The sequence below is a fragment of the Salvelinus fontinalis genome, chromosome 3, assembly GCF_029448725.1.
Source record: "Salvelinus fontinalis isolate EN_2023a chromosome 3, ASM2944872v1, whole genome shotgun sequence".
NCBI classification, from domain to species: Eukaryota; Metazoa; Chordata; class Actinopteri; order Salmoniformes; family Salmonidae; genus Salvelinus; species Salvelinus fontinalis.
The window spans coordinates 68,734,999-68,761,709 of record NC_074667.1 but is presented as its reverse complement, the minus strand read 5'-3'; the positions used below and the strand labels follow the sequence as shown (position 1 = coordinate 68,761,709).

General features: G+C 44.3%; 1 protein-coding gene across 1 annotated transcript in view; it reads left to right on the top strand.

Moving 5' to 3' along the window:
- The window catches only part of LOC129851372 (poly(rC)-binding protein 2-like), a 173,041-nt gene that overhangs the window by 108,536 nt on the left and 37,794 nt on the right, over positions 1–26,711 (top strand). Inside the window, exons 6-10 of the mRNA XM_055917875.1 lie at positions 9,888–10,019; positions 12,159–12,287; positions 13,470–13,544; positions 15,868–15,939; positions 25,359–25,400. Of these exons, the coding sequence (XP_055773850.1) occupies positions 9,888–10,019; positions 12,159–12,287; positions 13,470–13,544; positions 15,868–15,939; positions 25,359–25,400 (450 nt within the window). The remainder of the gene's footprint in view (positions 1–9,887; positions 10,020–12,158; positions 12,288–13,469; positions 13,545–15,867; positions 15,940–25,358; positions 25,401–26,711) is intronic.

The following is a 26,711-nucleotide window of genomic DNA, read 5'->3' as shown; positions in this document are numbered from 1 at the left end:
GGGATATCTGGAGAAAATTGAATCACTCTGAAATGAAAATTGATGGCCCTCCCTTCAGTAATTCTTTTTACCCTCCCTCCCTGAACACTTGGAAAAAAACAAGTGACCCTCCCCTTATGCACAAAATAATAATTAAAACATAAAATGGATAGCAGAGAACATGCCTACCATTTACCCTCACCCCTAGTACAGACCAGAGCATTAGATATGAAGTTAACCCTCACCCCTAGTACAGACCAGAGCATTAGATATGAAGTTAACCCTCACCCCTAGTACAGACCAGAGCATTAGATATGAAGTTAACCCTCACCCCTAGCACAGACTAGAGCATTAGATATGAAGTTAACCCTCACCCCTAGCACAGACCAGAGCATTAGATATGAAGCTAAACCTCACCGCTAGTACAGACCAGAGCATTAGATATGAAGTTAACCCTCACCCCTAGTACAGACCAGAGCATTAGATATGAAGTTAACCCTCACTCTCAGTACAGACCAGAGCATTAGATATGAAGTTAACCCTCACCCCTAGTACAGACCAGAGCATTAGATATGAAGTTAACCCTCACTCTCAGTACAGACCAGAGCATTAGATATGAAGTTAACCCTCACCCCTAGTACAGACCAGAGCATTAGATATGAAGTTAACCCTCACCCCTAGTACAGACCAGAGCATTAGATATGAAGTTAACCCTCACCCCTAGTACAGACCAGAGCATTAGATATGAAGTTAACCCTCACGCTCAGTACAGACCAGAGCATTAGATATGAAGTTAACCCTCACTCTCAGTACAGACCAGAGCATTAGATATGAAGTTAACCCTCACTCTCAGTACAGACCAGAGCATTAGATATGAAGCTAAACCTCACCGCTAGTACAGACCAGAGCATTAGATATGAAGTTAACCCTCACCCCTAGTACAGACCAGAGCATTAGATATGAAGTTAACTCTCACCCCTAGGACAGACCAGAGCATTAGATATGAAGTTAACCCTCACTCTCAGTACAGACCAGAGCATTAGATATGAAGTTAACCCTCACTCTCAGTACAGACCAGAGCATTAGATATGAAGTTAACCCTCACTCTCAGTACAGACCAGAGCATTAGATATGAAGTTAACCCTCACCCCTAGTACAGACCAGAGCATTAGATATGAAGTTAACCCTCACCCCTAGTACAGACCAGAGCATTAGATATGAAGTTAACCCTCACCCCTAGTACAGACCATAGCATTAGATATGAAGTTAACCCTCACCCCTAGTACAGACCAGAGCATTAGATATGAAGCTAGCCCTCACCCCTAGTACAGACCAGAGCATTAGATATGAAGTTAACCCTCACCCCTAGCACAGACCAGAGCATTAGATATGAAGTTAACCCTCACCCCTAGTACAGACCAGAGCATTAGATATGAAGTTAACCCTCACCCCTAGTACAGACCAGAGCATTAGATATGAAGTTAACCCTCACCCCTAGCACAGACCAGAGCATTAGATATGAAGCTAGCCCTCACCCCTAGTACAGACCAGAGCATTAGATATGAAGTTAACCCTCACCCCTAGTACAGACCAGAGCATTAGATATGAAGTTAACCCTCACCCCTAGTACAGACCAGAGCATTAGATATGAAGTTAACCCTCACCCCTAGTACAGACCAGAGCATTAGATATGAAGCTAACCCTCACCCCTAGTACAGACCAGAGCATTAGATATGAAGTTAACCATCACCCTTAGCACAGACCAGAGCATTAGATATGAAGTTAACCCTCACCCCTAGTACAGACCAGAGCATTAGATATGAAGTTAACCCTCACTCTTAGTACAGACCAGAGCATTAGATATGAAGTTAACCCTCACCCCTAGTACAGACCAGAGCATTAGATATGAAGTTTTAGAAACTGTACTTCATGCTGTAAGCATTACATGACAAAGTATCCAGGAGGCTGTGGAATGGCAGACCGAGAACGAGAGTAGGGGTGAAAAAATATCCACTATAATAAAAACACTGTACAAATCTTTCATCTTATTTGTGGTCTCCGAAAAAAATAAATAAATTGAAACCTATTTCATTCAATTCTACATCATTTTCATTGACCGGAGACAATTATAATATTTTTTCATAAATCAACAGAACATGACATTGAATGAGCTGCAGCACCGGAGACCTTTTTGGTTTCTGTACAGACTAATGTTATAGACGAGAGTAGTTTACGTTTTGAACATGGCTAAAGTTGACTGTCAACTGTAAAAAAAAATATATATATATATAATAAAATTCCGAACAGAACCAGTTACTACTGAAGTATCTGATCGTCAATGATTTAGAGAAAAACACGATTGTTGTGTCAAACACAGCAACCACATATCATCAGTACTTGAAACTGTTTTTTTACATTTGGGAAACTATCATTTTGTAATTTATTCTATTTTATTTCCATGATATTGTTATTACAAAATAGATTTGTGTTGACTGTTGATTAGGGCATGTGAATATGAGAACATCTGCATGGCTAAATTAACAAACGAGGCATGAATAGCTTACTACATGATCCTCAAATGAAAGACTGGCCAAACTCTCTGAAAGGGAATTCAATGGCACTGTGGGATGACTGTAAGGACTAATAAGGCCTTTATCGTCTCATTATTATTTAAGTAAAAATATATACTCTACCGTTCACAAGTTTTGGGGTCACTTAGAAATGTCCTTGTTTTTGAAAGAAAAAACACTTTTTTTTGTCCATTAAAATGACATCAAATTGATCAGAAATACAGTGTGGACATTCTTAATGTTGTAAATGACTATTGTAGCTGGAAACGGCTGATTTTTTGGGGAATATCTACAGAGGCCCCCCATTATCAGCACCCATCACTCCTGTGTTCCAAAGGCACGTTGTGTTAGCCAATCCAAGTTTATCATTTTAAAATGCTAATTGATCATTAGAAAACCCTTTTGCAATTTTGTTAGCACAGCTGAAAACTGTTGTTCTGATTAAAAAAGCAATAAAACTGGCCTTCTTTAGACTAGTTGAGTATCTGGAGCATCAGCATTTGTGGGTTCGATTACAGGCTCAAAATGGCCAAAAACAAAGAACTTTCTTCTGTAACTTGTCAGTCTAATCTTGTTCTGAGAAATGAAGGCTATTCTATATGAGAAATTGCCAAGAAACTGAAGATCTCGTACAACGCTGTGTACAACTCCCTTCACAGAACAGCTCAAGATGGCTCTAACCAGAATAGAAAGAGGAGTGGGAGGCCCCAGTGCACAACTGAGCAAGAGGACAAGTACATTAGAGTGTCTAGTTTGAGAAACAGACGCCTCACAAGTCCTCAACTGGCAGCTTCATTAAATAGTACCCGCAAAACACCAGTCTCAACGTCAACAGTGAAGAGGCGACTCCGGGATGCTGCTCTTTTGCCCGTCTTAATCTTTGTTTTTTGGCCAGTCTGAGATATGACTTTTTCTTTGCAACTCTGCCTGGAAGACCAGCATCCTGGAGTCGCCTCTTCACTGTTGATGTTAACACTGGTGTTTTGCGGGTACTATTTAATGAAGCTGCCACTTGAGGACTTGTGAGGCGTTTCCCTCCAATGCCCCCCCCCCCTTCAATATACCCTCACATACCCCCTCAATATACCCTCACATACCCCCTCAATATACCCTCACATACCCCCTCAATATACCCTCACATACGCCCTCAATATACCCTCACATACGCCCTCAATATACTCTCACATACCCCCTCAATATACCCTCACATACCCCCTCAATATACCCTCACATACCCCCTCAATATACCCTCACATACCCCTTCAATATACCCTCACATACCCCCTCAATATACCCTCACATACCCCCTCAATATACCCTCACATACCCCATCAATTCGAGCCCTGGTTTTAACACATCCATCTCTTCACAGACACTGAGATTATTTAATGAGTGCATGGAGACTGAAAGAATTGTCCGACAAAATCTATGGATAGTAGACTAACATTTCGTCTGTCAAACAGGTTAGCTCTTATTTGTGGAACAGGAAGAAATAGGGTTCAACAGAAAGCCCCTCCTGTTGTTAGTAGCTTAAAGTTAAATTAAAATGAAGACTGTATAAAGGAATTAGGTCTTTTTGATTTAGCTACTTTCAGCGCTGTCCATCTCTGCCGCTGCCGCTTCATAGTAAAGTATGTCAATTACTCAAATATGGCTTATTGTGAGGTCAATAATAACTCTGATTTATACACTATATATACAAAAGTATGCGGACACCCCTTCAACGTAGTGGATTCGGCTATTTCAGCCACACACGCTGCTGACAGGTGGAGACATTTGAGCACACGGCCATGCGATCTGCATAAACAAACATTGTCAGTAGAATGGCCTCACTGAAGAGCTTTCAACGTGGCGTCGTGGCATCGAAGACTTTCAACGTGGCGTCGTGGCATCGAAGACTTTCAACGTGGCATCGTGGCATCGAAGACTTTCAACGTGGCGTCGTGGCATCGAAGACTTTCAACGTGGCGTCGTGGCATCGAAGACTTTCAACGTGGCGTCGTGGCATCGAAGACTTTCAACGTGGCGTCGTGGCATCGAAGACTTTCAACGTGGCATCGTGGCATCGAAGACTTTCAACGTGGCGTCGTGGCATCGAAGACTTTCAACGTGGCGTCGTGGCATCGAAGACTTTCAACGTGGCGTCGTGGCATCGAAGACTTTCAACGTGGCGTCGTGGCATCGAAGACTTTCAACGTGGCGTCGTGGCATCGAAGACTTTCAACGTGGCGTCGTGGCATCGAAGACTTTCAACGTGGCGTCGTGGCATTGAAGACTTTCAACGTGGCGTCGTGGCATTGAAGACTTTCAACGTGGCGTCGTGGCATCGAAGACTTTCAACTTGGCGTCGTCATAGGAAGCCACCTTCCCAACAGGTCAGCTAGAGCTGCCTCGGTCAACTGTAAGTGCTGTTATTGTGAAGTGGAAACGTCTAGGAACAACAACGGCTTAGCCGCAAAGTGGTAGGCCACACAAGCTCACAGAACTGGACCGCCGAGTGCTGAAGCGCGTACTGTGTAAACGTTGTCTGTCCTTGGTTGCATCATTCACTACCGAGTTCCAAAGTGCCTCTGGAAGCAACGTCAGCACAATAACTGTTCGTCGGGAGCTTCATGAAATGGGTTTCCATGCCTGAGCAGCTGCACACAAGCCTAAGATCATCATGCTCAATGCCAAGTGTCAGCTGGATTGGTGCAAAGCTCACCGCCATTGGACTCTGGAGCAGTGGGAACATGTTCTCTGGAGTGATGAATCACGCTTCACGTTCTCCTTCTCATATTCACATTCTCCTTCTCATGCTGAACAGGACATCAGTAGACACAGATATTGCTTATTTTTTCTTTCTTTAACAAAAAACGTTTTTAACAAATTGACTCTCCTGCTGAAGAGCCACCGTACCTCTAACCACTCTGTCTCTCCAGACGCACAGCCTTTTCTTGAAATTGCCAATTTATCGTTTGCTTCGAAAATGCCACTTGCACGGGTCCCTGCATGGACAGGTTGAGCAGCGGTCTCGTCAGTAGGGCCTAACAGATCCCAATTCGATGGACCCTAATTCCTAAATCATGTCCCGTTATGTACTCATTCAGAACACAGAATATTTCACCTGCAGTTGTGAAATAAACGTACACAAGAAGCGGCATTTGAAATGTGTGTCGCCTCGTCTAATTGGATTGCAAACCAATTTCATGTGTGGGCTCTGTCTAAAACCTGCATGTGAGTCAATATCATCTGCTATATCCTGGATGCGTGAAAGTAGGATTTCACTGATCTTTGTAGCAGCAGTTGGGCCGAACAGCTCTCGACAAGCATCCACGACTGAGGGCATGACCAGCTTTTTCAGCGATAGAGAAAGGAGCCGGGCGCTTGGAAATGTTACGTGAGAGAGGAAGTACGAAGCCTTCGGTGAACTGTCGTTGTCTGGGAAACTATTGTACAGCATTTTGGTTTGGTTTGATCATCTTTTTTTCTGTAAAAAGAAATGGTCTAGTTTATCCTTGAGATGTGTGGATGTTTTTGTTTCTACGAGTCTGCGTCATCGCATCGCATCGCTGCTGAGGCTAGTCTCACACATCACGTCAGACCGGTTTTTGGCGGGCAGCTGTTATCTGAAACACATCCAGGGAGAGAGAGCGTGCAGTGTGTGTGTGTGTGTGTGTGTGTGTGTGTGTGTGTGGTGTGTGTGTGTGTGTGTGTGTGTGTGTGTGTGTGTGTGTGTGTGTGTGTGTGTGTGTGTGTGTGTGTGTGTGTGTGTGTGTGTGTGTGTGTGTGTGTGTGTGTGTGTGTGTGTGCGCGTGCGTGCGTGTTTATCTCTAGTTCTTTCTGTCACACATACAGGCTTACAGACATCTTGTAGGAACCTCCTCTCACAGTCCCTCTGTTAACTCCTCTCATCCCTTCACAGTGAAGACAGAGTTGTCATAGTAACACTAGGGGTGTTCCTGGAGCCTTGCTCCACCCAGTCACGTGATGTACAACACAGTAGTGTGATCAAGAGCACGTTTTAGTGTGATGTAGAACACGCTACTGAAAGAGAGAAGGTTACAAGGAGCTCCATTCAGACTTGGCCAGCTGGTGGGTCAGCCATGTCTCTTTTCTGCTTTTACAATGGACAATAACAAGTCATCACATGGTAGTCTGACTTCCCCCCCCAACCCAATATAAACCAACACTGTGTAATAGCATTGTGACTCTTAAAGACACAGAGAACAGAAAGAAACACACACATATTTCAATGGCTGAATGACTGTATGTTCTGTTAACTTCCTCTGAGGACACACTGTGTTGCTCTTTGCTTTTGTTACAAAAAGAGATTTGTATATATATATATATATATATATATATATATATATATATATAGATTGTTTAGTAGTACGAGTATATATATATATATATATATATATATATATATATATATATATATATATATATATATATATATATATATATATATATATATAAACTGGGTAGTTCGAGCCCTGAATGCTGATTGGCTGACAGCCGTGGTATATCAGACCGTATACCACAGGTATGACAAAACATGTATTTTTAACTGGTAACCAGTTAACCACCCAATCGAGGTTGGTAACCACCCCCTCGAGGTTTGCGGTACATTGCCAATATACCAAGGCTTAAGAAGAAGAACAGCCCTTAGTCGTGGTATATTGGCCGTATACCACACCTCCTCAGGCCGTATTGCCTAAATATATATATATATATACTACTATTGCTGTTTCATTCCCATCAGAAAGTGCAGATGAGGCAGAGAAGAGAAAGTGTTTCTTTGCCTACGATCCCAGTACCCACTCTAGCTCAGCGCTTATAATGAAGCAATATATTGGACATACATTATACATATACAGTATTGCTAGTATGGATATTGGAACCTATTGGGAATATCCATAGTACCAGCATACCATGTGTGTGTATATATATATATATATATATATATATATATATATATATATATATATATATATATATATATATATATATATATATATATATATATATATATAGGGCATGCATTCAAAGTAGTATGTGTGGATATTGGAAAGTCTGAGAGAGAGAGACAGAGACAGAGACAGAGACAGAGACAGACAGACAGACAGACAGACAGACAGACAGACAGACAGACAGACAGACAGACAGACAGAGTCCCTTATAGAAGGAAGTAGCTATTTCCTGTGGTTTGTTCACTGATTTAGAGTGTTGGATTGACTAAGGAGGATTATACTGTTCTATTAAGAGAGTATTTCATAGTTTAAAATTAAATCTTCAGAGGTGACATTTAAATCTCCCTGATCCACATGAGGAGAAACCGGCCGTCCAATCAACCAGACAGAAAAGAGAGGTGTAGCTAACAGAGAGAGAGATGGGAGGGAGGGAGGGAGGGGAAGAGACGGGGGAGAGGGGGAGGGGGGGGTACAGAGGGAGGGGGAGAGAGATACAGAGAGAGAGGGAGGGGAGGGAGATACAGAGAGAGAGGGAAGGGGAGAGAGAGGGAGGGGGATAGAGATACAGAGAGAGAGAGGGGGGAGGGAGGGGAGGGAGGGATGGGATAGAGCTCCAGAAGGAGGGAGGGAGGGAGGGAGGGAGGGAGGGAGGGAGGGAGGGAGGGAGGGAGGGAGGGAGGGAGGGAGGGAGGGAGAAAGAGAAAGACATTAAGAGAGATTAAAATAGAGAGACAGGAAGTCACTGCCTCATCGGCATACGGATTTCATCTCCAGGTTATTTTGAATACAAACGTATATTTTCTCTCCCATCCATTCCAAGCAGTGCTCAAGAGATTTAGGAGTTAGCGCTGAAAGAATACTAAAACGATCCTTCCAAACGCCAAACCCCTTGATAATTTATACACACGTTCTGTTTGGAGAGAAACACATAATCATGTGTGCATTACGTTGAATTCTGCAGGGGGGAGACTATAGGTTTGAGTCAGGGAAGCATACAACTGATTCTGGTCACGTAGCCTCTAAACTGATGTGATGGGCGGCTGGACAGCCCATGCTATTTGCATTTCAAACGCTACTAGAGACATGCTACGGCTAATTGATTGGTGCGATGCTACGGCTAATTGATTGGTGCGATGCTAAGGCTAATTGATTGGTGCGACGCTACGGCTAATTGATTGGTGCGATGCTACGGCTAATTGATTGTTGCGATGCATTCGGCTAATTGATTGGTGCAATGTTATGGCTAATTGATTGGTGCAATGCTACGGCTAATTGATTGGCGCAATGCTACGGCTAATTGATTGGCGCAATGCTACGGCTAATTGATTGGTGCAATGCTACGGCTAATTGATTGGTGCAATGCTACGGCTAATTGATTGGCGCAATGCTACGGCTAATTGATTGGTGCAACGCTACAGCTAATTGATTGGTGCCATGATTTAGGATGCGTGCGTGCGTGCGTGCGTGCGTGCGTGCGTGCGTGCGTGCGTGCGTGTGAGAGAGAGAGAGAGATTGTGTCTGTGTGTGAAATAGAGAAGTCTATGTCTAACTAATGGACATAAAGCCTTGGACCTCTATGAGTCCTCTAATGCAGCAGAGTGTTATATGCAGGAGCAGTACTATGGGGGGGAGGCAGGTTGTCTAGTGGTTAGAGCGTTGGGCCAGTAACCGAAAAGTTGCTAGATCGAATCCCCGAGCTGACGAGGTAAACATCTGTCATTCTGCCTCTGAACACGGTAGTTAACCCAGTGTCCCTGTTCCTCGTTGTAAATAAGAATTAGTTTTTAACTGCCTTGCCTGGTTAAATAATAAACATGTGATGATGTAGGGCTTGTGCAAAGGGAAATCCCTGAATATAAAGCCCTAGAGATGTCATTGTTCAGGTCACATGGGGTCACCAGGAAAACCTGATCCACGAGTCACCCTCGTAGGGTGAAAGGTGTCTCCAAAGGTGAACAGATTTGACCAGCAGTGTAAATATTGTCTGGGATGTACATAGGAACGGAGAGAGGAATGCAACAGACAAGAGGTTGGGCACAGTTCTGTGTGTGTGTGTGACAGGCAGGCAGGCAGGTAGACAGCTGTTCGATCAACCTTTATTTCTCTTGACTGGCAGGATCCAGGACCGTTGACGTGTGAACTAAACTCTACATGTTCCAGATGGTGTTTATACTTGTATAGGAATGGTATTTACATCACTAGCCCTCATCTTGACCAGCATTTACCCAGGTATCCCTACTAAACCCCTGGTTTTAGCATCACTGTGCTATGTGGCTCTTTTTACCTACCTTAGTTGATTACACTAAGAATACGAGTTTTTGCTAAATTACTAAAAGCTTTAAGGTACAAGCCTTCTTCAACCAATCAGCTTTGTTCTCTCTAGGACCTTTCAACTCTGGTAGCCAATGGCACGGTCACCAGCAAGCCTCCCGTCACCCTACGATTGGTCATTCCTGCCAGCCAATGTGGCTCTCTCATCGGGAAGGGCGGCTCCAAGATCAAGGAGATCAGAGAGGTGAGTGTTTCTCTTTACCAATCGCTTCAACGTCTGTCCTCTGCTAGTCTCGTCCCCTTCGTCTGCACTGATTGGATAAGACTTGACCTGTGAAAACAAAATGGTGGCTCGCTGTCTGTTCTTTCAGTACAGTACAGTAAAGCAGGTGAGGAGAGGACAGAGCCTGTTCAAAGTCTGATTCATGTGATACAGTTTATTATGCATCTGTGTGTCAGAAAAATGACAGGTGGATTTTTCCCATTTGACAGGTGAAAACAATATGGTGGAAGCTCATCATTAAAGGGGAAAGAGGGGATACCTAGTCAGTTGTAAAGGGGGATACCTAGTCAGTTGTAAAGGGGGATACCTAGTCAGTTGTAAAGGGGGATACCTAGTCAGTTGTAAAGGGGGATACCTAGTCAGTTGTAAAGGGGGATACCTAGTCAGTTGTAAAGGGGGATACCTAGTCAGTTGTAAAGGGGGATACCTAGTCAGTTGTAAAGGGGGATACCTAGTCAGTTGTAAAGGGGGATACCTAGTCAGTTGTAAAGGGGGATACCTAGTCAGTTGTAAAGGGGGATACCTAGTCAGTTGTACAACTGAATGCATTCAACTGAAATGTGTCTTCCTCATTTAACCCCACCCCTCTGAATCAGAGAGGTGCGGGGGGGGGGGGGCTGTCTTAATCGACATCCACGGCGCCCGGGAAACAGTGGATTAACATCCTTGCTCAGACCGACAGATTTTTACCTTGTCAGCTCAGGGATTCGATCCAGCAACTATTCCGGCCTCTACACTCTAACCACTAGGCTACCTGCCGCCCCATTAGGATGGCTTTCACCTGGTCAGTTATTTCAGATCAGAGCAATGTATGAGAAGATGGATGAGAAGAGCCGAGGAGGAACCTGACTTGTATTATTATCCTACTTCAGTACATATGACTAAACCGTTTTTTCCTGATCTTACCACTCAGCACGTTTAATAGATGTTCTGTTTAGGAACGGATGGAGGACCTGATTGGGAGTCCCACAGGGCGGCGCACAATTGGCCCACAGGCCGTCATTGTAAATTAGAGTGTGTTCTTAACTGACTTGCCTAGTTAAATAAAGGTTAAATAAATCAAAATAAATCACTATACATGTGTACATAATACACAGAGATCTCCAACAAAACATTATAGGACTTTTAATACCTGCAAACGGCAAATAAACAATTTGAACAATTTGAACCATTTGAAGCATTTGAACCACTTGAACCATTTGAACCATTTGAACCATTTGAAGCATTTGAACCACTTGAACCATTTGAACCACTTGAACCATTTCAACTATTTGAACTATTTGAACTTGAGAGGAGAATTGTTTTTAGACAGTTGAGAAAGTGTCTGTGTGTATTTGTAATATAAATATGAGACAGAATTGAAAGGTAAACAACAAGGAGTCAAGCTTGACCTGTGTATTTTCTCTTGTAAAGCAGATAAATGACCTGTGTATTTTCTCTTGTAAAGCAGATAAACTACCTGTGTATTTTCTCTAGTAAAGCAGATAAATGACCTGTGTATTTTCTCTTGTAAAGCAGATAAATAAATTACCTGTGTATTTTCTCTTGTAAAGCAGATAAATAAATTACCTGTGTATTTTCTCTTGTAAAGCAGATAAATAAATTACCTGTGTATTTTCTCTTGTAAAGCAGATAAATAAATTACCTGTGTATTTTCTCTTGTAAAGCAGATAAATAAATTACCTGTGTATTTTCTCTTGTAAAGCAGATAAATAAATGGCCTGTGTATTTTCTCTTGTAAAGCAGATAAATAAATGACCTGTGTATTTTCTCTTGTAAAGCAGATAAAGGACCTGTGTATTTTCTCTTGTAAAGCAGACAAATGACCTGTGTATTTTCTCTTGTAAAGCAGATAAATAAATGACCCGTGTATTTTCTCTTGTAAAGCAGACAAAGGACCTGTGTATTTTCTCTTGTAAAGCAGATAAATAAATGACCCGTGTATTTTCTCTTGTAAAGCAGACAAAGGACCTGTGTATTTTCTCTTGTAAAGCAGATAAATAAATGACCCGTGTATTTTCTCTTGTAAAGCAGACAAAGGACCTGTGTCTTTTCTCTTGTAAAGCAGATAAACGACCTGTGTATTTTCTCACTCAACAGACCACCGGGGCACAAGTACAGGTAGCTGGGGACCTTCTGCCCAACTCCACCGAGAGAGGAGTGACGATATCTGGAACCCAAGACGCCGTGATCCAGTGTGTTAAACTCATCTGCACTGTCATTCTCGAGGTAATCGGCTGCGTTCTCAAACACTTCATCCCGAAAGCATTTAGCAGATATCAGTGTTGTTTTTAGTTGTATGGCCTCATGGTTTTCAACATCACGTCATTACCAGCCATGGTAAGAGACGGAAGGTCAGAATTGATTTAAAGACGGACTCCGGCAATTTTTACTGTTTAGGAAAAAAACGTCTTTTTTGGGGGGGGGGGCTCATTCTAATGTTCAAATGAACAGTAACTGAATGTCTTGATGCCTGTCTGCCTGATTTATATAACAAGCCACGGCCACGTGACTCACTGTCTGTAGGAGCATTACATTTTTGTGAATGGGGTGGTGTACCTAATAAACTGGCCACATATGGTTTTTTGGGGGGTTTGTTTTTTTAAACAAGTGTGAACTTGCTATTTCAAGAGTTAGTCTGATGGTGCCCTCTGATATCATGTCTGTTTGTCTATCTGTTTGTCTGTAATACAATATCTAAAATGTATTAAAACCTCTTATCTGCAAGGCTTAAGAACTAGCTTACCACAGCGAGTAGAGTATTTATGAGGATTAGCCTTAAATGCTAAAACAGAGAAATCAAAGGATTTAGTAACTCATTGTTATTCCACCTTAATCTCTGCTGGGGGGAGAAGAGAAATGCTGACGCTATCCGTGCGTGCACTTTCATGTAGTTGTGGAATCAACGATAGATACATCTACGTTTTGCTGAATTACTGTTGTGTGGTTTTTTGGTTGGTTTTGTTTCTAGTCAATCAATCAATCAAATGTATTGATAAAGCCCTTCTTACATCAGCTAATGTCACAAAGTGCTGTACAGAAACCCAGCCTAAAACCCCACACAGCAAGCAATGCAGGTGTAGAAGCACGGTGGCTAGGAAAACTCCCTAGAAAGGCCAGAACCTAGGAATAAACCTAGAGAGGAACCAGGCTATGAGGGGTGGCCAGTCCTCTTCTGGCTGTGCCGGGTGGAGATTATACCAGAAAATGGCCCTCAACGGGAGAAGTTTTCCCAAACCAACGTCTGTTGGCGCCGACCTTCTGAAACTCATCCGTCCTTTTAGGCTGCACAACTATATTTGATTGTGTGTTTTTTTTTTTTTTATGCCCTCAATTGTGCTGTGATGTTTTTAATTAAAAAAGCTACCCTGAGTTTAATACTTGTTTTAATTTTGATTGTCTTGTATCTAGTCACCTCCGAAAGGAGCCACTATTCCGTATCGACCCGGCCCCTCCCCGGGAACAGTCATGATCGGCGGGAACCAGGTGAGGATCAGAACCCCCCCGTAACATTAACACAACACACCGTAGAAAAGTAGAGCTTCAAAATGTCCGCCAGTCCACTCATTATGACATCATTGACCTGATTGGAGAATTATTTTTCCGGGGAACCACCTCACAAAATCCAAAGTCCTCCGGTCTCCACACCATTTTGCAATATTGATTGTATATATTTGAAGTACTTCAAGGTGCGATTAGCAAGAGAATAGTACTGAACCCAAGTATTTCAAATATCTGAATCACATATTCAACCCTTAGTCTGTATTCGTTCACTGGAATTGTTTTATTTATTTTTTAAATGTAACCTTTATTTAAATCAGCAAGTCAGTCAACAACATATTCTTATTTACAATGACGGCCCACTACCAGGCCAAACACACCCTTATCTCATACTCCACACACACACACACACACACACACACACACACACACACACACACACACACACACACACACACACACACACACACACACACACACACACACACACACACACACACACACACACACACACACACACACACACACACACACACACACACACACACACACACGTGGATGACTGACTGCATCAAAGCTTAGTCAGTGGACACCAAAGAGAACCAAATGTTTATTCATCATAGCTTAGCATGACTACTCATTAGAATCACAGACCACACACACACCTGCACACACACACATACACCTGCACACACACACTAACACACACACACACACCTGCACACACACACTAACACAAACACATACACCTACACACACACACTAACACACACCCATACACCTGCACACACACACTAACACACACACACACACCTGCACACACACACTAACACAAACACATACACCTACACACACACACTAACACACACCCATACACCTGCACACACACACACACACACACACGCTAACACACACTAACACACACACATTAACACATACACACACACATTCACACACTAACACACTAACACACACACATTAACACACACACATTAACACACACACACACACACAATAACCCACACACACACTAACACACGCACACACTAACACACACACACACATACACACACATTAACACATTCACACACACACACAATAACCCACATACACACTAACACACACACACATTAACACATACACACACATTAACACATACACACACACACACACATACACACACTAACACACACACACACAATAACCCACATGCACACTAACACACACTAACACACACACACACACACACAATAACCCACATACACACACACACACACACACACACATACACACTAACACACACACACATACACACACTAACACAAACAGACACAATAACCCACATACACACTAACACACACTAATAACCCACATACACACTAACACACACTAACACACACTAACACACACACACACTATAACCCACATACACACTAACACACACTAACACACACTAACACACACACACACACAATAACCCACATACACACTAACACACACTAACACACACACACACAATAACCCACATACACACTAACACACACTAACACACACTAACACACACACACACACACACTATAACCCACATACACACTAACACACACTAACACACACTAACACACACACACACTATAACCCACACACACACTAACACACACTAACACACACTAACACACACACACACTATAACCCACACACACACTAACCCACACACACACACACACATAGACACGTTTGCGTGCAGCATACAATAATATCAAGATCAATGGTCTTCATGAATATTCATAATTTTCTGCCTGGGTTCAAGAGCTACAATTCCAGAGCAGAAAACACATTAAAGTGGATGTGCAGGACCCGTCCCAAATGGCACCCTATTCCCTACATAGTGCACTACTTTTGGCCAGAGTCCTACGGGCCCCTGTTGAAAGTAGTGCACTAGATAGGGAATAGGGTGCCATTTGGGACACAAAGCATTGATGCTCGTGGCTGTGATTCCCTAAATCAATGGCTTTTTTTAAGATCAGATAAATGTTCCTGCCGCACGATGATGTGTTTGATGTTAAATCTGTGACGTCGACGAGGAAAGAGGATGAGAATGATAGTGTAGGGACAGCGTACCTTGAGGTGGGTTGTTTGGTACAATACGGAGGTGAGTCTGACCCTTGTGCCTTTACTTGAGTTACTGTAGGGAGGGAACAGGTCTGTAACATCCTACAGTTCAGACTGTACCAAGTCTGACCCCTGGTCTGTCTGTCTGTCTGTCTGTCTGTCTGTCTGTCTGTCTGTCTGTCTGTCTCTGTGCTTAAAGGTGTTTGAGACTTCTGAATACGGATCACATCCTCTCTTCCATGTGGCCCAGGGAGGGCTGGATTTACAACAAGTGAGTATTATTTTATTTATTGTAAATTTAAACCTTTATTTAAACTAGGCAAATCAGTTTTTAGAACACATTCTTATTTACAATGACGGCCTAGGAACTGTGGGTTAACTGCCGTGTTCAGGGGCAGAACGATAGATTTTTTACCTTGTCAGTTCGGGGATTCAATCTAGCAACCTTTCGGTTACTGGACCAACGCTCTAACCACTAGGCTACCTGCCGCCCCTGATTGACTGGCTGACTGGCTGGCTGACTGGCTGGCTGACTGGCTGACTGGCTGGCTGGCTGACTGGATGACTGGCTGGCTGGCTGGCTGGCTGGCTGGCTGGCTGGCTGGCTGGCTGACTGGATGACTGGCTGGCTGGCTGACTGACTGACTGGATGGCTGGCTGAATGACTGACTGACTGACTGACTGACTGACTGACTGGCTGGCTGGCTGGCTGGCTGGCTGACTAAAGAGTGGGGTAGAGATATCCTCTCTGTGTTTCTGTAGTGAGCATCACACACCACTGTGGGGGTAGTTACACTGATATGTGCAGTTACTCACTTTGAACACCTGGAAAAGTCCCGTTATCATGCAGTATAACATCTCTATGTACACCTAGGACCAGGTAGACAGTCAGTCAGTCAGTCAGTCACCTTGGACCAGGGAGACGGTCAGGTCACCTTGGACCAGGTAGACGTTCAGTCACCTTGGAGCAGGTAGAGAGTCAGTCAGTCACCTTGGAGCAGGTAGAGAGTCAGTCACCTTGGAGCAGGTAGACAATCAGTCAGTCGCCTTGGAGCAGGTGGACAATCAGTCAGTCACCTTGGACCAGGTAGACAGTCAGTCACCTTGGAGCAGGTAGAGAGTCAGACAACACCTTGGACCAGGTGGACAATCAGACAACACCTTGGACCAGGTAGACAGTCAGACAACACCTTGGACCAGGTGGACAATCAGACAACACCTTGGACCAGGTAGACAGTCAGACAACACCTTGGACCAGGTAGTCAGTCAGTCACCTTGGAGCAGGTAGAGAGTCAGTCACCTTGGAGCAGGTAGAGAGTCAGTCACCTTGGAGCAGGTAGACAATCAGTCAGTCACCTTGGACCAGGTAGACAGTCAGTCAGTCACCTTGGACCAGGTAGACAGTCAGTCAGTCACCTTGGACCAGATAGACAGTCAGACAACACCTTGGACCAGGTAGTCAGTCAGTCACCTTGGACCAGGTAGACAGTCAGTCAGTCACCTTGGACCAGGTAGACAGTCAGACAACTCCTTGAACCAGGAAAACAGTCAGTGAGTCACCTTGTACCAGGTAGACAGTCAGTCAGTCACCTTGTAGTGTTGGGCTGAGAATAGGAGTGGGAAATAAATATATGGAGAGATTTGACCTTGTTTATAGAACTGACTCTGGATATAGAACTGACCCCGGATATAGAACTGACCCCGGATATAGAACTGACCCTGTTTATAGAACTGACCCTGGATATAGAACTGACCCTGTTTATAGATCTGACCCTGTTTATAGATCTGACCCTGTTTATAGAACTGACCCTGTTTATAGAACTGACCCTGAATATAGAACTGACCCCGGATATAGAACTGACCCTGTTTATAGAACTGACCCTGGTTATAGAACTGACCCCGGATATAGAACTGACCCCGGATATAGAACTGACCCCGGATATAGAACTGACCCTGTTTATAGAACTGACCCTGTTGATAGAACTGACCCTGTTTATAGAACTGACCCTGTTTATAGAACTGACCCTGTTTATAGAACTGACCCTGTTGATAGAACTGACCCTGTTCATAGAACTGACCCTGTTTATAGAACTGACCCTGTTTATAGAACTGACCCTGGATATAGAACTGACCCTGGATATAGAACTGACCCTGTTTATAGAACTGACCCTGTTTGTAGAACTGACCCTGTTGATAGAACTGACCCTGTTGATAGAACTGACCCTGTTTATAGAACTGACCCTGTTGATAGAACTGACCCCGGATATAGAACTGACCCCGGATATAGAACTGACCCTGTTTATAGAACTGACCCTGTTTATAGAACTGACCCTGGATATAGAACTGACCCTGGATATAGAACTGACCCTGTTTATAGAACTGACCCTGTTGATAGAACTGACCCTGTTTATAGAACTGACCCTGTTGATAGAACTGACCCTGTTTATAGAACTGACCCTGTTTATAGAACTGACCCTGTTGATAGAACTGACCCTGTTTATAGAACTGACCCTGTTTATAGAACTGACCCTGTTTATAGAACTGACCCTGTTTATAGAACTGACCCTGGATATAGAACTGACCCTGTTTATAGAACTGACCCTGGATATAGAACTGACCCTGGATATAGAACTGACCCTGGATATAGAACTGACCCTGGATATAGAACTGACCCTGGATATAGAACTGACCCTGTTTATAGAACTGACCCTGTTTATAGAACTGACCCTGGATATAGAACTGACCCTGTTTATAGAACTGACCCTGGATATAGAACTGACCCTGGATATAGAACTGACCCTGTTTATAGAACTGACCCTGGATATAGAACTGACCCTGTTAATAGAACTGACCCTGTTTATAGAACTGACCCTGTTTATAGAACTGACCCTGGATATAGAACTGACCCTGTTTATAGAACTGACCCTGTTTATAGAACTGACCCTGGATATAGAACTGACCCTGTCGTTATAAATAGTTTGATTGTACTATACTATTATACTATTATAGCTGTACTCTACTAGTTTGATGTTCATTACTTCTCTGTTGGTTACAGCCTTCAATCTAAGCATTTCACTGTACTTGTGCATTTGACAACACAACTTGCTCTTGAACTGAACACACACACACACACACACACACACACACACACACACACACACACACACACACACACACACACACACACACACACACACACACACACACACACACACACACATACTCACACAAACACACACACACACACAACCACACACTCACACAACCCCACACACACAACCCCACACACACACACAACTCCACACACACTAGAACCAGGCCAAGTCTCCCTTGCTGTCCCAGAGTATATTAACTACCCCAGTGTCCTCTGTTGTCTGCTGCTAGCATTATCACTGTGGAGCTAAACAGGGATGGTGTGACAGAGACTAGACAGGGAGAGAGAGAGAGACAGAGAGGGGGGTAGAGAGAGAGAGAGACAGGGAGAGAGAGAGAGATCCTGAGAGGGAGAAAGGGAGGGTAGAGAGAGAGAGAGACAGAGAGAGACGAGAGAGAGGGGGGGGGTAGAGAGAGAGAGAGAAACGAGATAGAGAGCCAGAGTCAGAGAGCCAGAGACAGAGAGAGAGCCAGAGAGTGGGGGATGGGGGGGTAGAGAGAGTATTATCTACTTCACTAGCTTTGGCAATGTTAACATATGTTTCCCATGCCAATAGAGCCCTTAAATTGAATTGAAAAATTGAGAGCCAGAGAGAGAGGGAGCAAGAAGGGCCTTCTATGCCATCAAAAGGAACATAAATTTCAACATACCAATTAGGATCTGGCTAAAAATACTTGAATCAGTCATAGAGCCCATTGCCCTTTATGGTTGTGAGGTCTGGGGTCCTCTCACCAACCAAGATTTCACAAAATGGGACAAACACCAAATTGAGACTCTGCATGCAGAATTCTGCAAAAATATCCTCCGTGTACAACGTAGAACACCAAATAATGCATGCAGAGCAGAATTAGGCCGATACCCACTAATTATCAAAATCCAGAAAAGAGCCGTTAAATTCTACAACCACCTAAAAGGAAGCGATTCCCAAACCTTCCATAACAAAGCCATCACCTACAGAGAGATGAACCTGAAGAAGAGTCCCCTAAGCAAGCTGGTCCTAGGGCTCTGTTCACAAACACAAACACACCCCACAGAGCCCCAGGACAACAGCACAATTAGACCCAACCAAATCATGAGAAAACAAAAAGATAATTACTTGACACATTGGAAAGAATTAACAAAAAAACAGAGCAAACTAGAATGCTATTTGGCCCTAAACAGAGAGTACACAGTGGCAGAATACCTGACCACTGTGACTGACCCAAACTTAAGGAAAGCTTTGACTATGTACAGACTCAGTGAGCATAGCCTTGCTATTGAGAAAGGCCGCCGTAGGCAGACATGGCTCTCAAGAGAAGACAGGCTATGTCCACACTGCCCACAAAATGAGGTGGAAACCGAGCTGCACTTCCTAAACTCCTGCCAAATGTATGACCATATTAGAGACACATATTTCCCTCAGATCACACAGATCCACAAAGAATTTGAAAACAAATCCAATTTTGATAAACTCCCATATCTACTGGGTGAAATTCCACAGTGTGCCATCACAGCAGCAAGATTTGTGACCTGTTGCCACAAGAAAAGGGCAACCAGTGAAGAACAAACACCATTGTAAATACAACCCATATTTATGCTTATTTATTTTAACTTGTGTGCTTTAACATCCAGACCACAGCATTATGTGTAATGTTTACTGTTAATTAGTTTTGTTTGTTTCACTTTTGTGTATTGTCTACCTCATTTGCTTTGGCAATGTTAACACATTTCCCATGCCAATAAAGCCCCTTGAATTGAATTGAATTGAGAGAGCCAGAGAGAGGGGGGAGAGAGAGAGAGCCAGAGAGAGGGGGGAGAGAGAGAGAGGGAGAGATTATTATTTTGGATCTTCTGTGAGTGTAATGTTTACTGTTCATTTTTATTGTTTATTTCACTTTGGTATATTATCTACTTCACTTGCTTTGGCAATGTTAACATGTGTTTCCCATGCCAATAAAGCCCCTTGAATTGAAATGAGAGACACTGCGGCAGCCTTGTAACCAGGCCATTGTAAGTGATCACCGGGTGAAACCCAGAGCTACTACTTCTGTCACCCAGCCAGCCAAGAGTGTGTGTGGGGTGTCAATGATAACGTACCGCCAGGTCCTCTGCTAAGGCCCAGCCATTATCACTCACCTCAATCCAGAGTCTCTCAGAGCGTTCACAGTCAGCCCACTGACACCCTTATCAGATCACAGCAAAATCACACTCTACTTGAACAGAGCTTTGCTCAATCATGAGGCATCGAAGCCAAAGTTACTGAATAACATTAAGAAATGCTATAGATGGAAGGAATGTAGTGTGGAAACCTACCAGAAAACAATTAGGCAACAACAAATTCAATCACTTTTAGACAGCTTCTTGGACAAAACGTTCCACTGTAATAGTGAAGGTGTAAACTTGGCAGTAGAGGGGAGATGAGAGGAGGATGGTTGGGGTAACATAGTGTTAAGGGGAGGGGAGGGGAGATGAGAGGAGGATGGTTGGGGTAACATATCGTTAAGGGGAGGAGAGAGAAGAGGAGGATGGTTGGGGTAACATAGTGTTAAGGGGAGGGGATATGAGAGGAGGATGGTTGGGGTAACATAGTGTTAAGGGGAGGGGAGAGGAGAGGAGGATGGTTGGGGTAACATAGTGTTAAGGGGAGAGGAGAGGAGAGGAGGATGGTTGGGGTAACATAGTGTTAAGGGGAGGGGAGAGCAGAGGAGGATGGTTGGGGTAACATAGCGTTAAGGGGAGGGGATATGAGAGGAGGATGGTTGGGGTAACATAGTGTTAAGGGGAGGGGAGAGGAGAGGAGGATGGTTGGGGTAACATAGTGTTAAGGGAGGGGAGAGGAGAGGAGGATGGTTGGGGTAACATAGTGTTAAGGGGAGGGGAGGGGAGAGGAGGATGGTTGGGGTAACATAGTGTTAAGGGGAGAGGAGAGGAGAGGAGGATGGTTGGGGTAACATAGTGTTAAGGGGAGGGGAGAGGAGAGGAGGATGGTTGGGGTAACATAGTGTTAAGGGGAGAGGAGAGGAGAGGAGGATGGTTGGGGTAACATAGTGTTAAGGGGAGAGGAGAGGAGGATGGTTGGGGTAACATAGTGCTAAGGGGAGGGGAGGGGAGAGCAGAGGAGGATGGTTGGGGTAACATAGTGCTAAGGGGAGGGGAGAGGAGAGGAGGATGGTTGGGGTAACATAGTGTTAAGGGGAGGGGAGGGGAGAGGAGGATGGTTGGGGTAACATAGTGTTAAGGGGAGGGGAGGGGAGAGGAGGATGGTTGGGGTAACATAGTGTTAAGGGGAGAGGAGAGGAGGATGGTTGGGGTAACATAGTGCTAAGGGGAGGGGAGAGGAGAGGAGGATGGTTGGGGTAACATAGTGTTAAGGGGAGGGGAGGGGAGAGGAGGATGGTTGGGGTAACATAGTGTTAAGGGGAGGGGAGATGAGAGGAGGATGGTTGGGGTAACATATCGTTAAGGGGAGGAGAGAGAAGAGGAGGATGGTTGGGGTAACATAGTGTTAAGGGGAGGGGAGAGGAGAGGAGGATGGTTGGGGTAACATAGCGTTAAGGGGAGGGGAGGGGAGAGGAGGATGGTTGGGGTAACATAGTGTTAAGGGGAGAGGAGAGGAGAGGAGGATGGTTGGGGTAACATAGTGTTAAGGGGAGAGGAGAGGAGAGGAGGATGGTTGGGGTAACATAGTGTTAAGGGGAGGAGAGAGAAGAGGAGGATGGTTGGGGTAACATAGTGTTAAGGGGAGGGGAGAGGAGAGGAGGATGGTTGGGGTAACATAGTGTTAAGGGGAGGGGAGAGGAGAGGAGGATGGTTGGGGTAACATAGTGTTAAGGGGAGGGGAGGGGAGAGGAGGATGGTTGGGGTAACATAGTGTTAAGGGGAGAGGAGAGGAGGATGGTTGGGGTAACATATCGTTAAGGGGAGGAGAGAGAAGAGGAGGATGGTTGGGGTAACATAGTGTTAAGGGGAGGGGAGAGGAGAGGAGGATGGTTGGGGTAACATAGCGTTAAGGGGAGAGGAGAGGAGGATGGTTGGGGTAACATAGTGTTAAGGGGAGGGGAGAGGAGGATGGTTAGGGTAACATAGTGTTAAGGGGAGAGGAGAGGAGGATGGTTGGGGTAACATAGTGCTAAGGGGAGGGGAGAGGAGAGGAGGATGGTTGGGGTAACATAGTGTTAAGGGGAGATGAGAGGAGGATGGTTGGGGTAACATAGTGTTAAGGGGAGGGGAGAGGAGAGGAGGATGGTTGGGGTAACATAGTGTTAAGGGGAGGGGAGAGGAGGATGGTTAGGGTAACATAGTGTTAAGGGGAGGGGAGAGGAGAGGAGGATGGTTGGGGTAACATAGTGTTAAGGGGAGGGGAGAGGAGAGGAGGATGGTTGGGGTAACATAGTGTTAAGGGGAGGGGAGAGGAGAGGAGGATGGTTGGGGTAACATAGTGCTAAGGGGAGGGGAGATGAGAGGAGGATGGTTGGGGTAACATAGTGTTAAGGGGAGGGGAGAGGAGAGGAGGATGGTTGGGGTAACATAGTGTTAAGGGGAGGGGAGGGGAGAGGAGGATGGTTGGGGTAACATAGTGTTAAGGGGAGGGGAGGGGAGAGGAGGATGGTTGGGGTAACATAGCGTTAAGGGGAGGGGAGAGGAGGATGGTTGGGGTAACATAGTGTTAAGGGGAGGGGAGAGGAGAGGAGGATGGTTGGGGTCACATAGTGTTAAGGGGAGGGGAGAGGAGAGGAGGATGGTTGGGGTAACATAGTGTTAAGGGGAGAGGAGAGGAGGATGGTTGGGGTAACATAGTGTTAAGGGGAGGGGAGGGGAGATGAGAGGAGGATGGTTGGGGTAACATATCGTTAAGGGGAGGGGAGAGCAGAGGAGGATGGTTGGGGTAACATAGCGTTAAGGGGAGGGGAGAGCAGAGGAGGATGGTTGGGGTAACATAGTGTTAAGGGGAGAGGAGAGGAGGATGGTTGGGGTAACATATCGTTAAGGGGAGGAGAGAGAAGAGGAGGATGGTTGGGGTAACATAGTGTTAAGGGGAGAGGAGAGGAGGATGGTTGGGGTAACATATCGTTAAGGGGAGGAGAGAGAAGAGGAGGATGGTTGGGGTAACATAGTGTTAAGGGGAGGAGAGAGAAGAGGAGGATGGTTGGGGTAACATAGTGTTAAGGGGAGAGGAGAGGAGGATGGTTGGGGTAACATATCGTTAAGGGGAGGAGAGAGAAGAGGAGGATGGTTGGGGTAACATAGTGTTAAGGGGAGGGGATATGAGAGGAGGATGGTTGGGGTAACATAGCGTTAAGGGGAGGGGAGAGGAGAGGAGGATGGGTGGGGTAACATAGTGTTAAGTGGCTAATTAGGACAGAAAACAGAAGGATCCTGAAAGAAATGGCTGTTGCTACTGTTTTTCTATGTGCTGGGTCAGTGTTTCTTGACAGTGTCATGAAGTGTATTTCTCTAATGACAGGTTATAATCGTGTCATAAGGTGTTATGAGCAAATAATGACAGGTTATAATTGTGTCATGAGGTGTTATGACCATATAATGACAGGTTATAATCGTGTCATGAGGTGTTATGACCATATAATGACAGGTTATAATCGTGTCATGAGGTGTTATGACCATATAATGACAGGTTATAATCATGTCACAACCATATAATGACAGGTTATAATTGTGTTATGACCATGTAATGTCAGGTTATAATTGTGTCATGACATATACTGACAGGTTATAATCGTGTTATGACCATATAATGACAGGTTATAATCGTGTCATGAGGTGTTATGACCATATAATGACAGGTTATAATCATGTCATGAGGTGTTATGACCATATAATGACAGATTATAATCATGTCATGACGACGTGTTACTGAAATGGTAAAGTAAAAAAGTAATTACCCCAGCAGCGACACACACACACACACACACACACACACACACACACACACACACACACACACACACACACACACACACACGTGTGTAAAGCCTCATCTGACGCCTCAGGGGTCCTTCTCACCTTTAGTAGAGGAGCTGCCTTTGAATCCTTACTTCCTGGTACATAAAACCATTTCCTCCTATTAGCCTGAACAGCAGACCGCTGCATCAACTCTACGTTCCTGTATTGGGTGTAATTTCGACAGTCCTGCTAGGGTTTCTACTGCAAAAGTGGTTCAAATCCTGATATAAGTCTTCTATCAGGAGGCTGGTGAGAACAACGAGCGTGGACATGCGGGGACACACACGTTCTCTCTCTCCCTCAGCAGCGTTCTCTCTCTCCCTCAGCAGCGTTCTCTCTCTCCCTCAGCAGCGTTCTCTCTCTCCCTCAGCAGCGTTCTCTCTCTCTCCCTCAGCAGCGTGGCATTGAACCGTTTGTCTTTGATGCTGATGGTGGATTTGAACTGTTATTTCTAAACCAACGTCTCCCCTTTTAAAAAAATAGTTTTTTTTTTTTTTTATCCAATGGCCACTATATCTGGCGGAGTAAACCATGATGGAGACAGTAGGGGTTGATTACATTTTTACTGAAACATTTCTTGTTCTTCCTCCTTTCAGATGTACGCTGTACAGAACCAATATGGCATTCCACATTCAGAGGTATGTACAGTAAGTCACGCTGTGAAATATGCTGCAATTAGTAAATTAACTCTAAATGGTTTCCTAGTCGAGGTTAATTATGGACTCTAAATGATTTCCTCGTCGAGGTTAATTCTGGACTCTAAATGGTTTCCTCGTCGAGGTTAATTATGGACTCTAAAAGGTTACCTAGTCGAGGTTAATTATGGATTCTAAATGGTTTCCTAGTCGAGGTTAATTATGGACTCTAAATGGTTTCATAGTCGAGGTTAATTCTGGACTCTAAATGGTTTCCTCGTCGAGGTTAATTATGGACTCTAAATGGTTTCCTAGTCAAGGTTAATTCTGGACTCTAAATGGTTTCCTAGTCGAGGTTAATTATGGACTCTAAATGGTTTCCTAGTCGAGGTTAATTCTGGACTCTAAATGGTTTCCTAATCGAGGTTAATTATGGACTCTAAATGGTTTCCTAGTCGAGGTTAATTCTGGACTCTAAATGGTTTCCTCGTTGAGGTTAATTATGGACTCTAAAAGGTTACCTAGTCGAGGTTAATTATGGATTCTAAATGGTTTCCTAGTCGAGGTTAATTATGGACTCTAAATGGTTTCCTAGTCGAGGTTAATTATGGACTCTAAATGGTTTCCTAGTCGTGGTTAATTATGGACTCTAAATGGTTTCCTAGTCGAGGTTAATTCTGGACTCTAAATGGTTTCCTAGTCGAGGTTAATCCTGGACTCTAAATGTTTTCCTAGTCGAGGTTAATTATGGACTCTAAATGGTTTCCTAGTCGAGATTAATTATGGACGCTAAATGGTTTCCTCGTCGAGGTTAATTATGGACTCTAAATGGTTTCCTAGTCGAGGTTAATTATGGACTCTAAATGGTTTCCTAGTCGAGGTTAATTATGGACTCTAAATGGTTTCCTAGTCGAGGTTAATTATGGACTCTAAATGGTTTCCTCGTCGAGGTCAATTCTGGACTCTAAAAGGTTTCCTAGTCGAGGTTAATTATGGACTCTAAAAGGTTTCCTCGTCGAGGTTAATTCTGGACTCTAAAAGGTTTCCTAGTCGAGGTTAATTCTGTATCGTATTCATGACTGCTGTGTGTTATTTCTTACGTTTTTACCCAAACCATCTGTCTCTGTGTCACTGTGTGTCACTCTGTCTCTCTCTTTGCCCGTCTGTCTGTCTGTCTGTGTTTCTGTCTGTTTGTCTGACTGTCTACCTATCCATCTGTCCTCCTGTCTCTCGCTCTCTCTGCCCACCCGTCTGTCTGTCTGTTTGTCTGACTCTCTGCTTACCCATCTGTCCTCCTGTCTCTCGCTCTCTCTG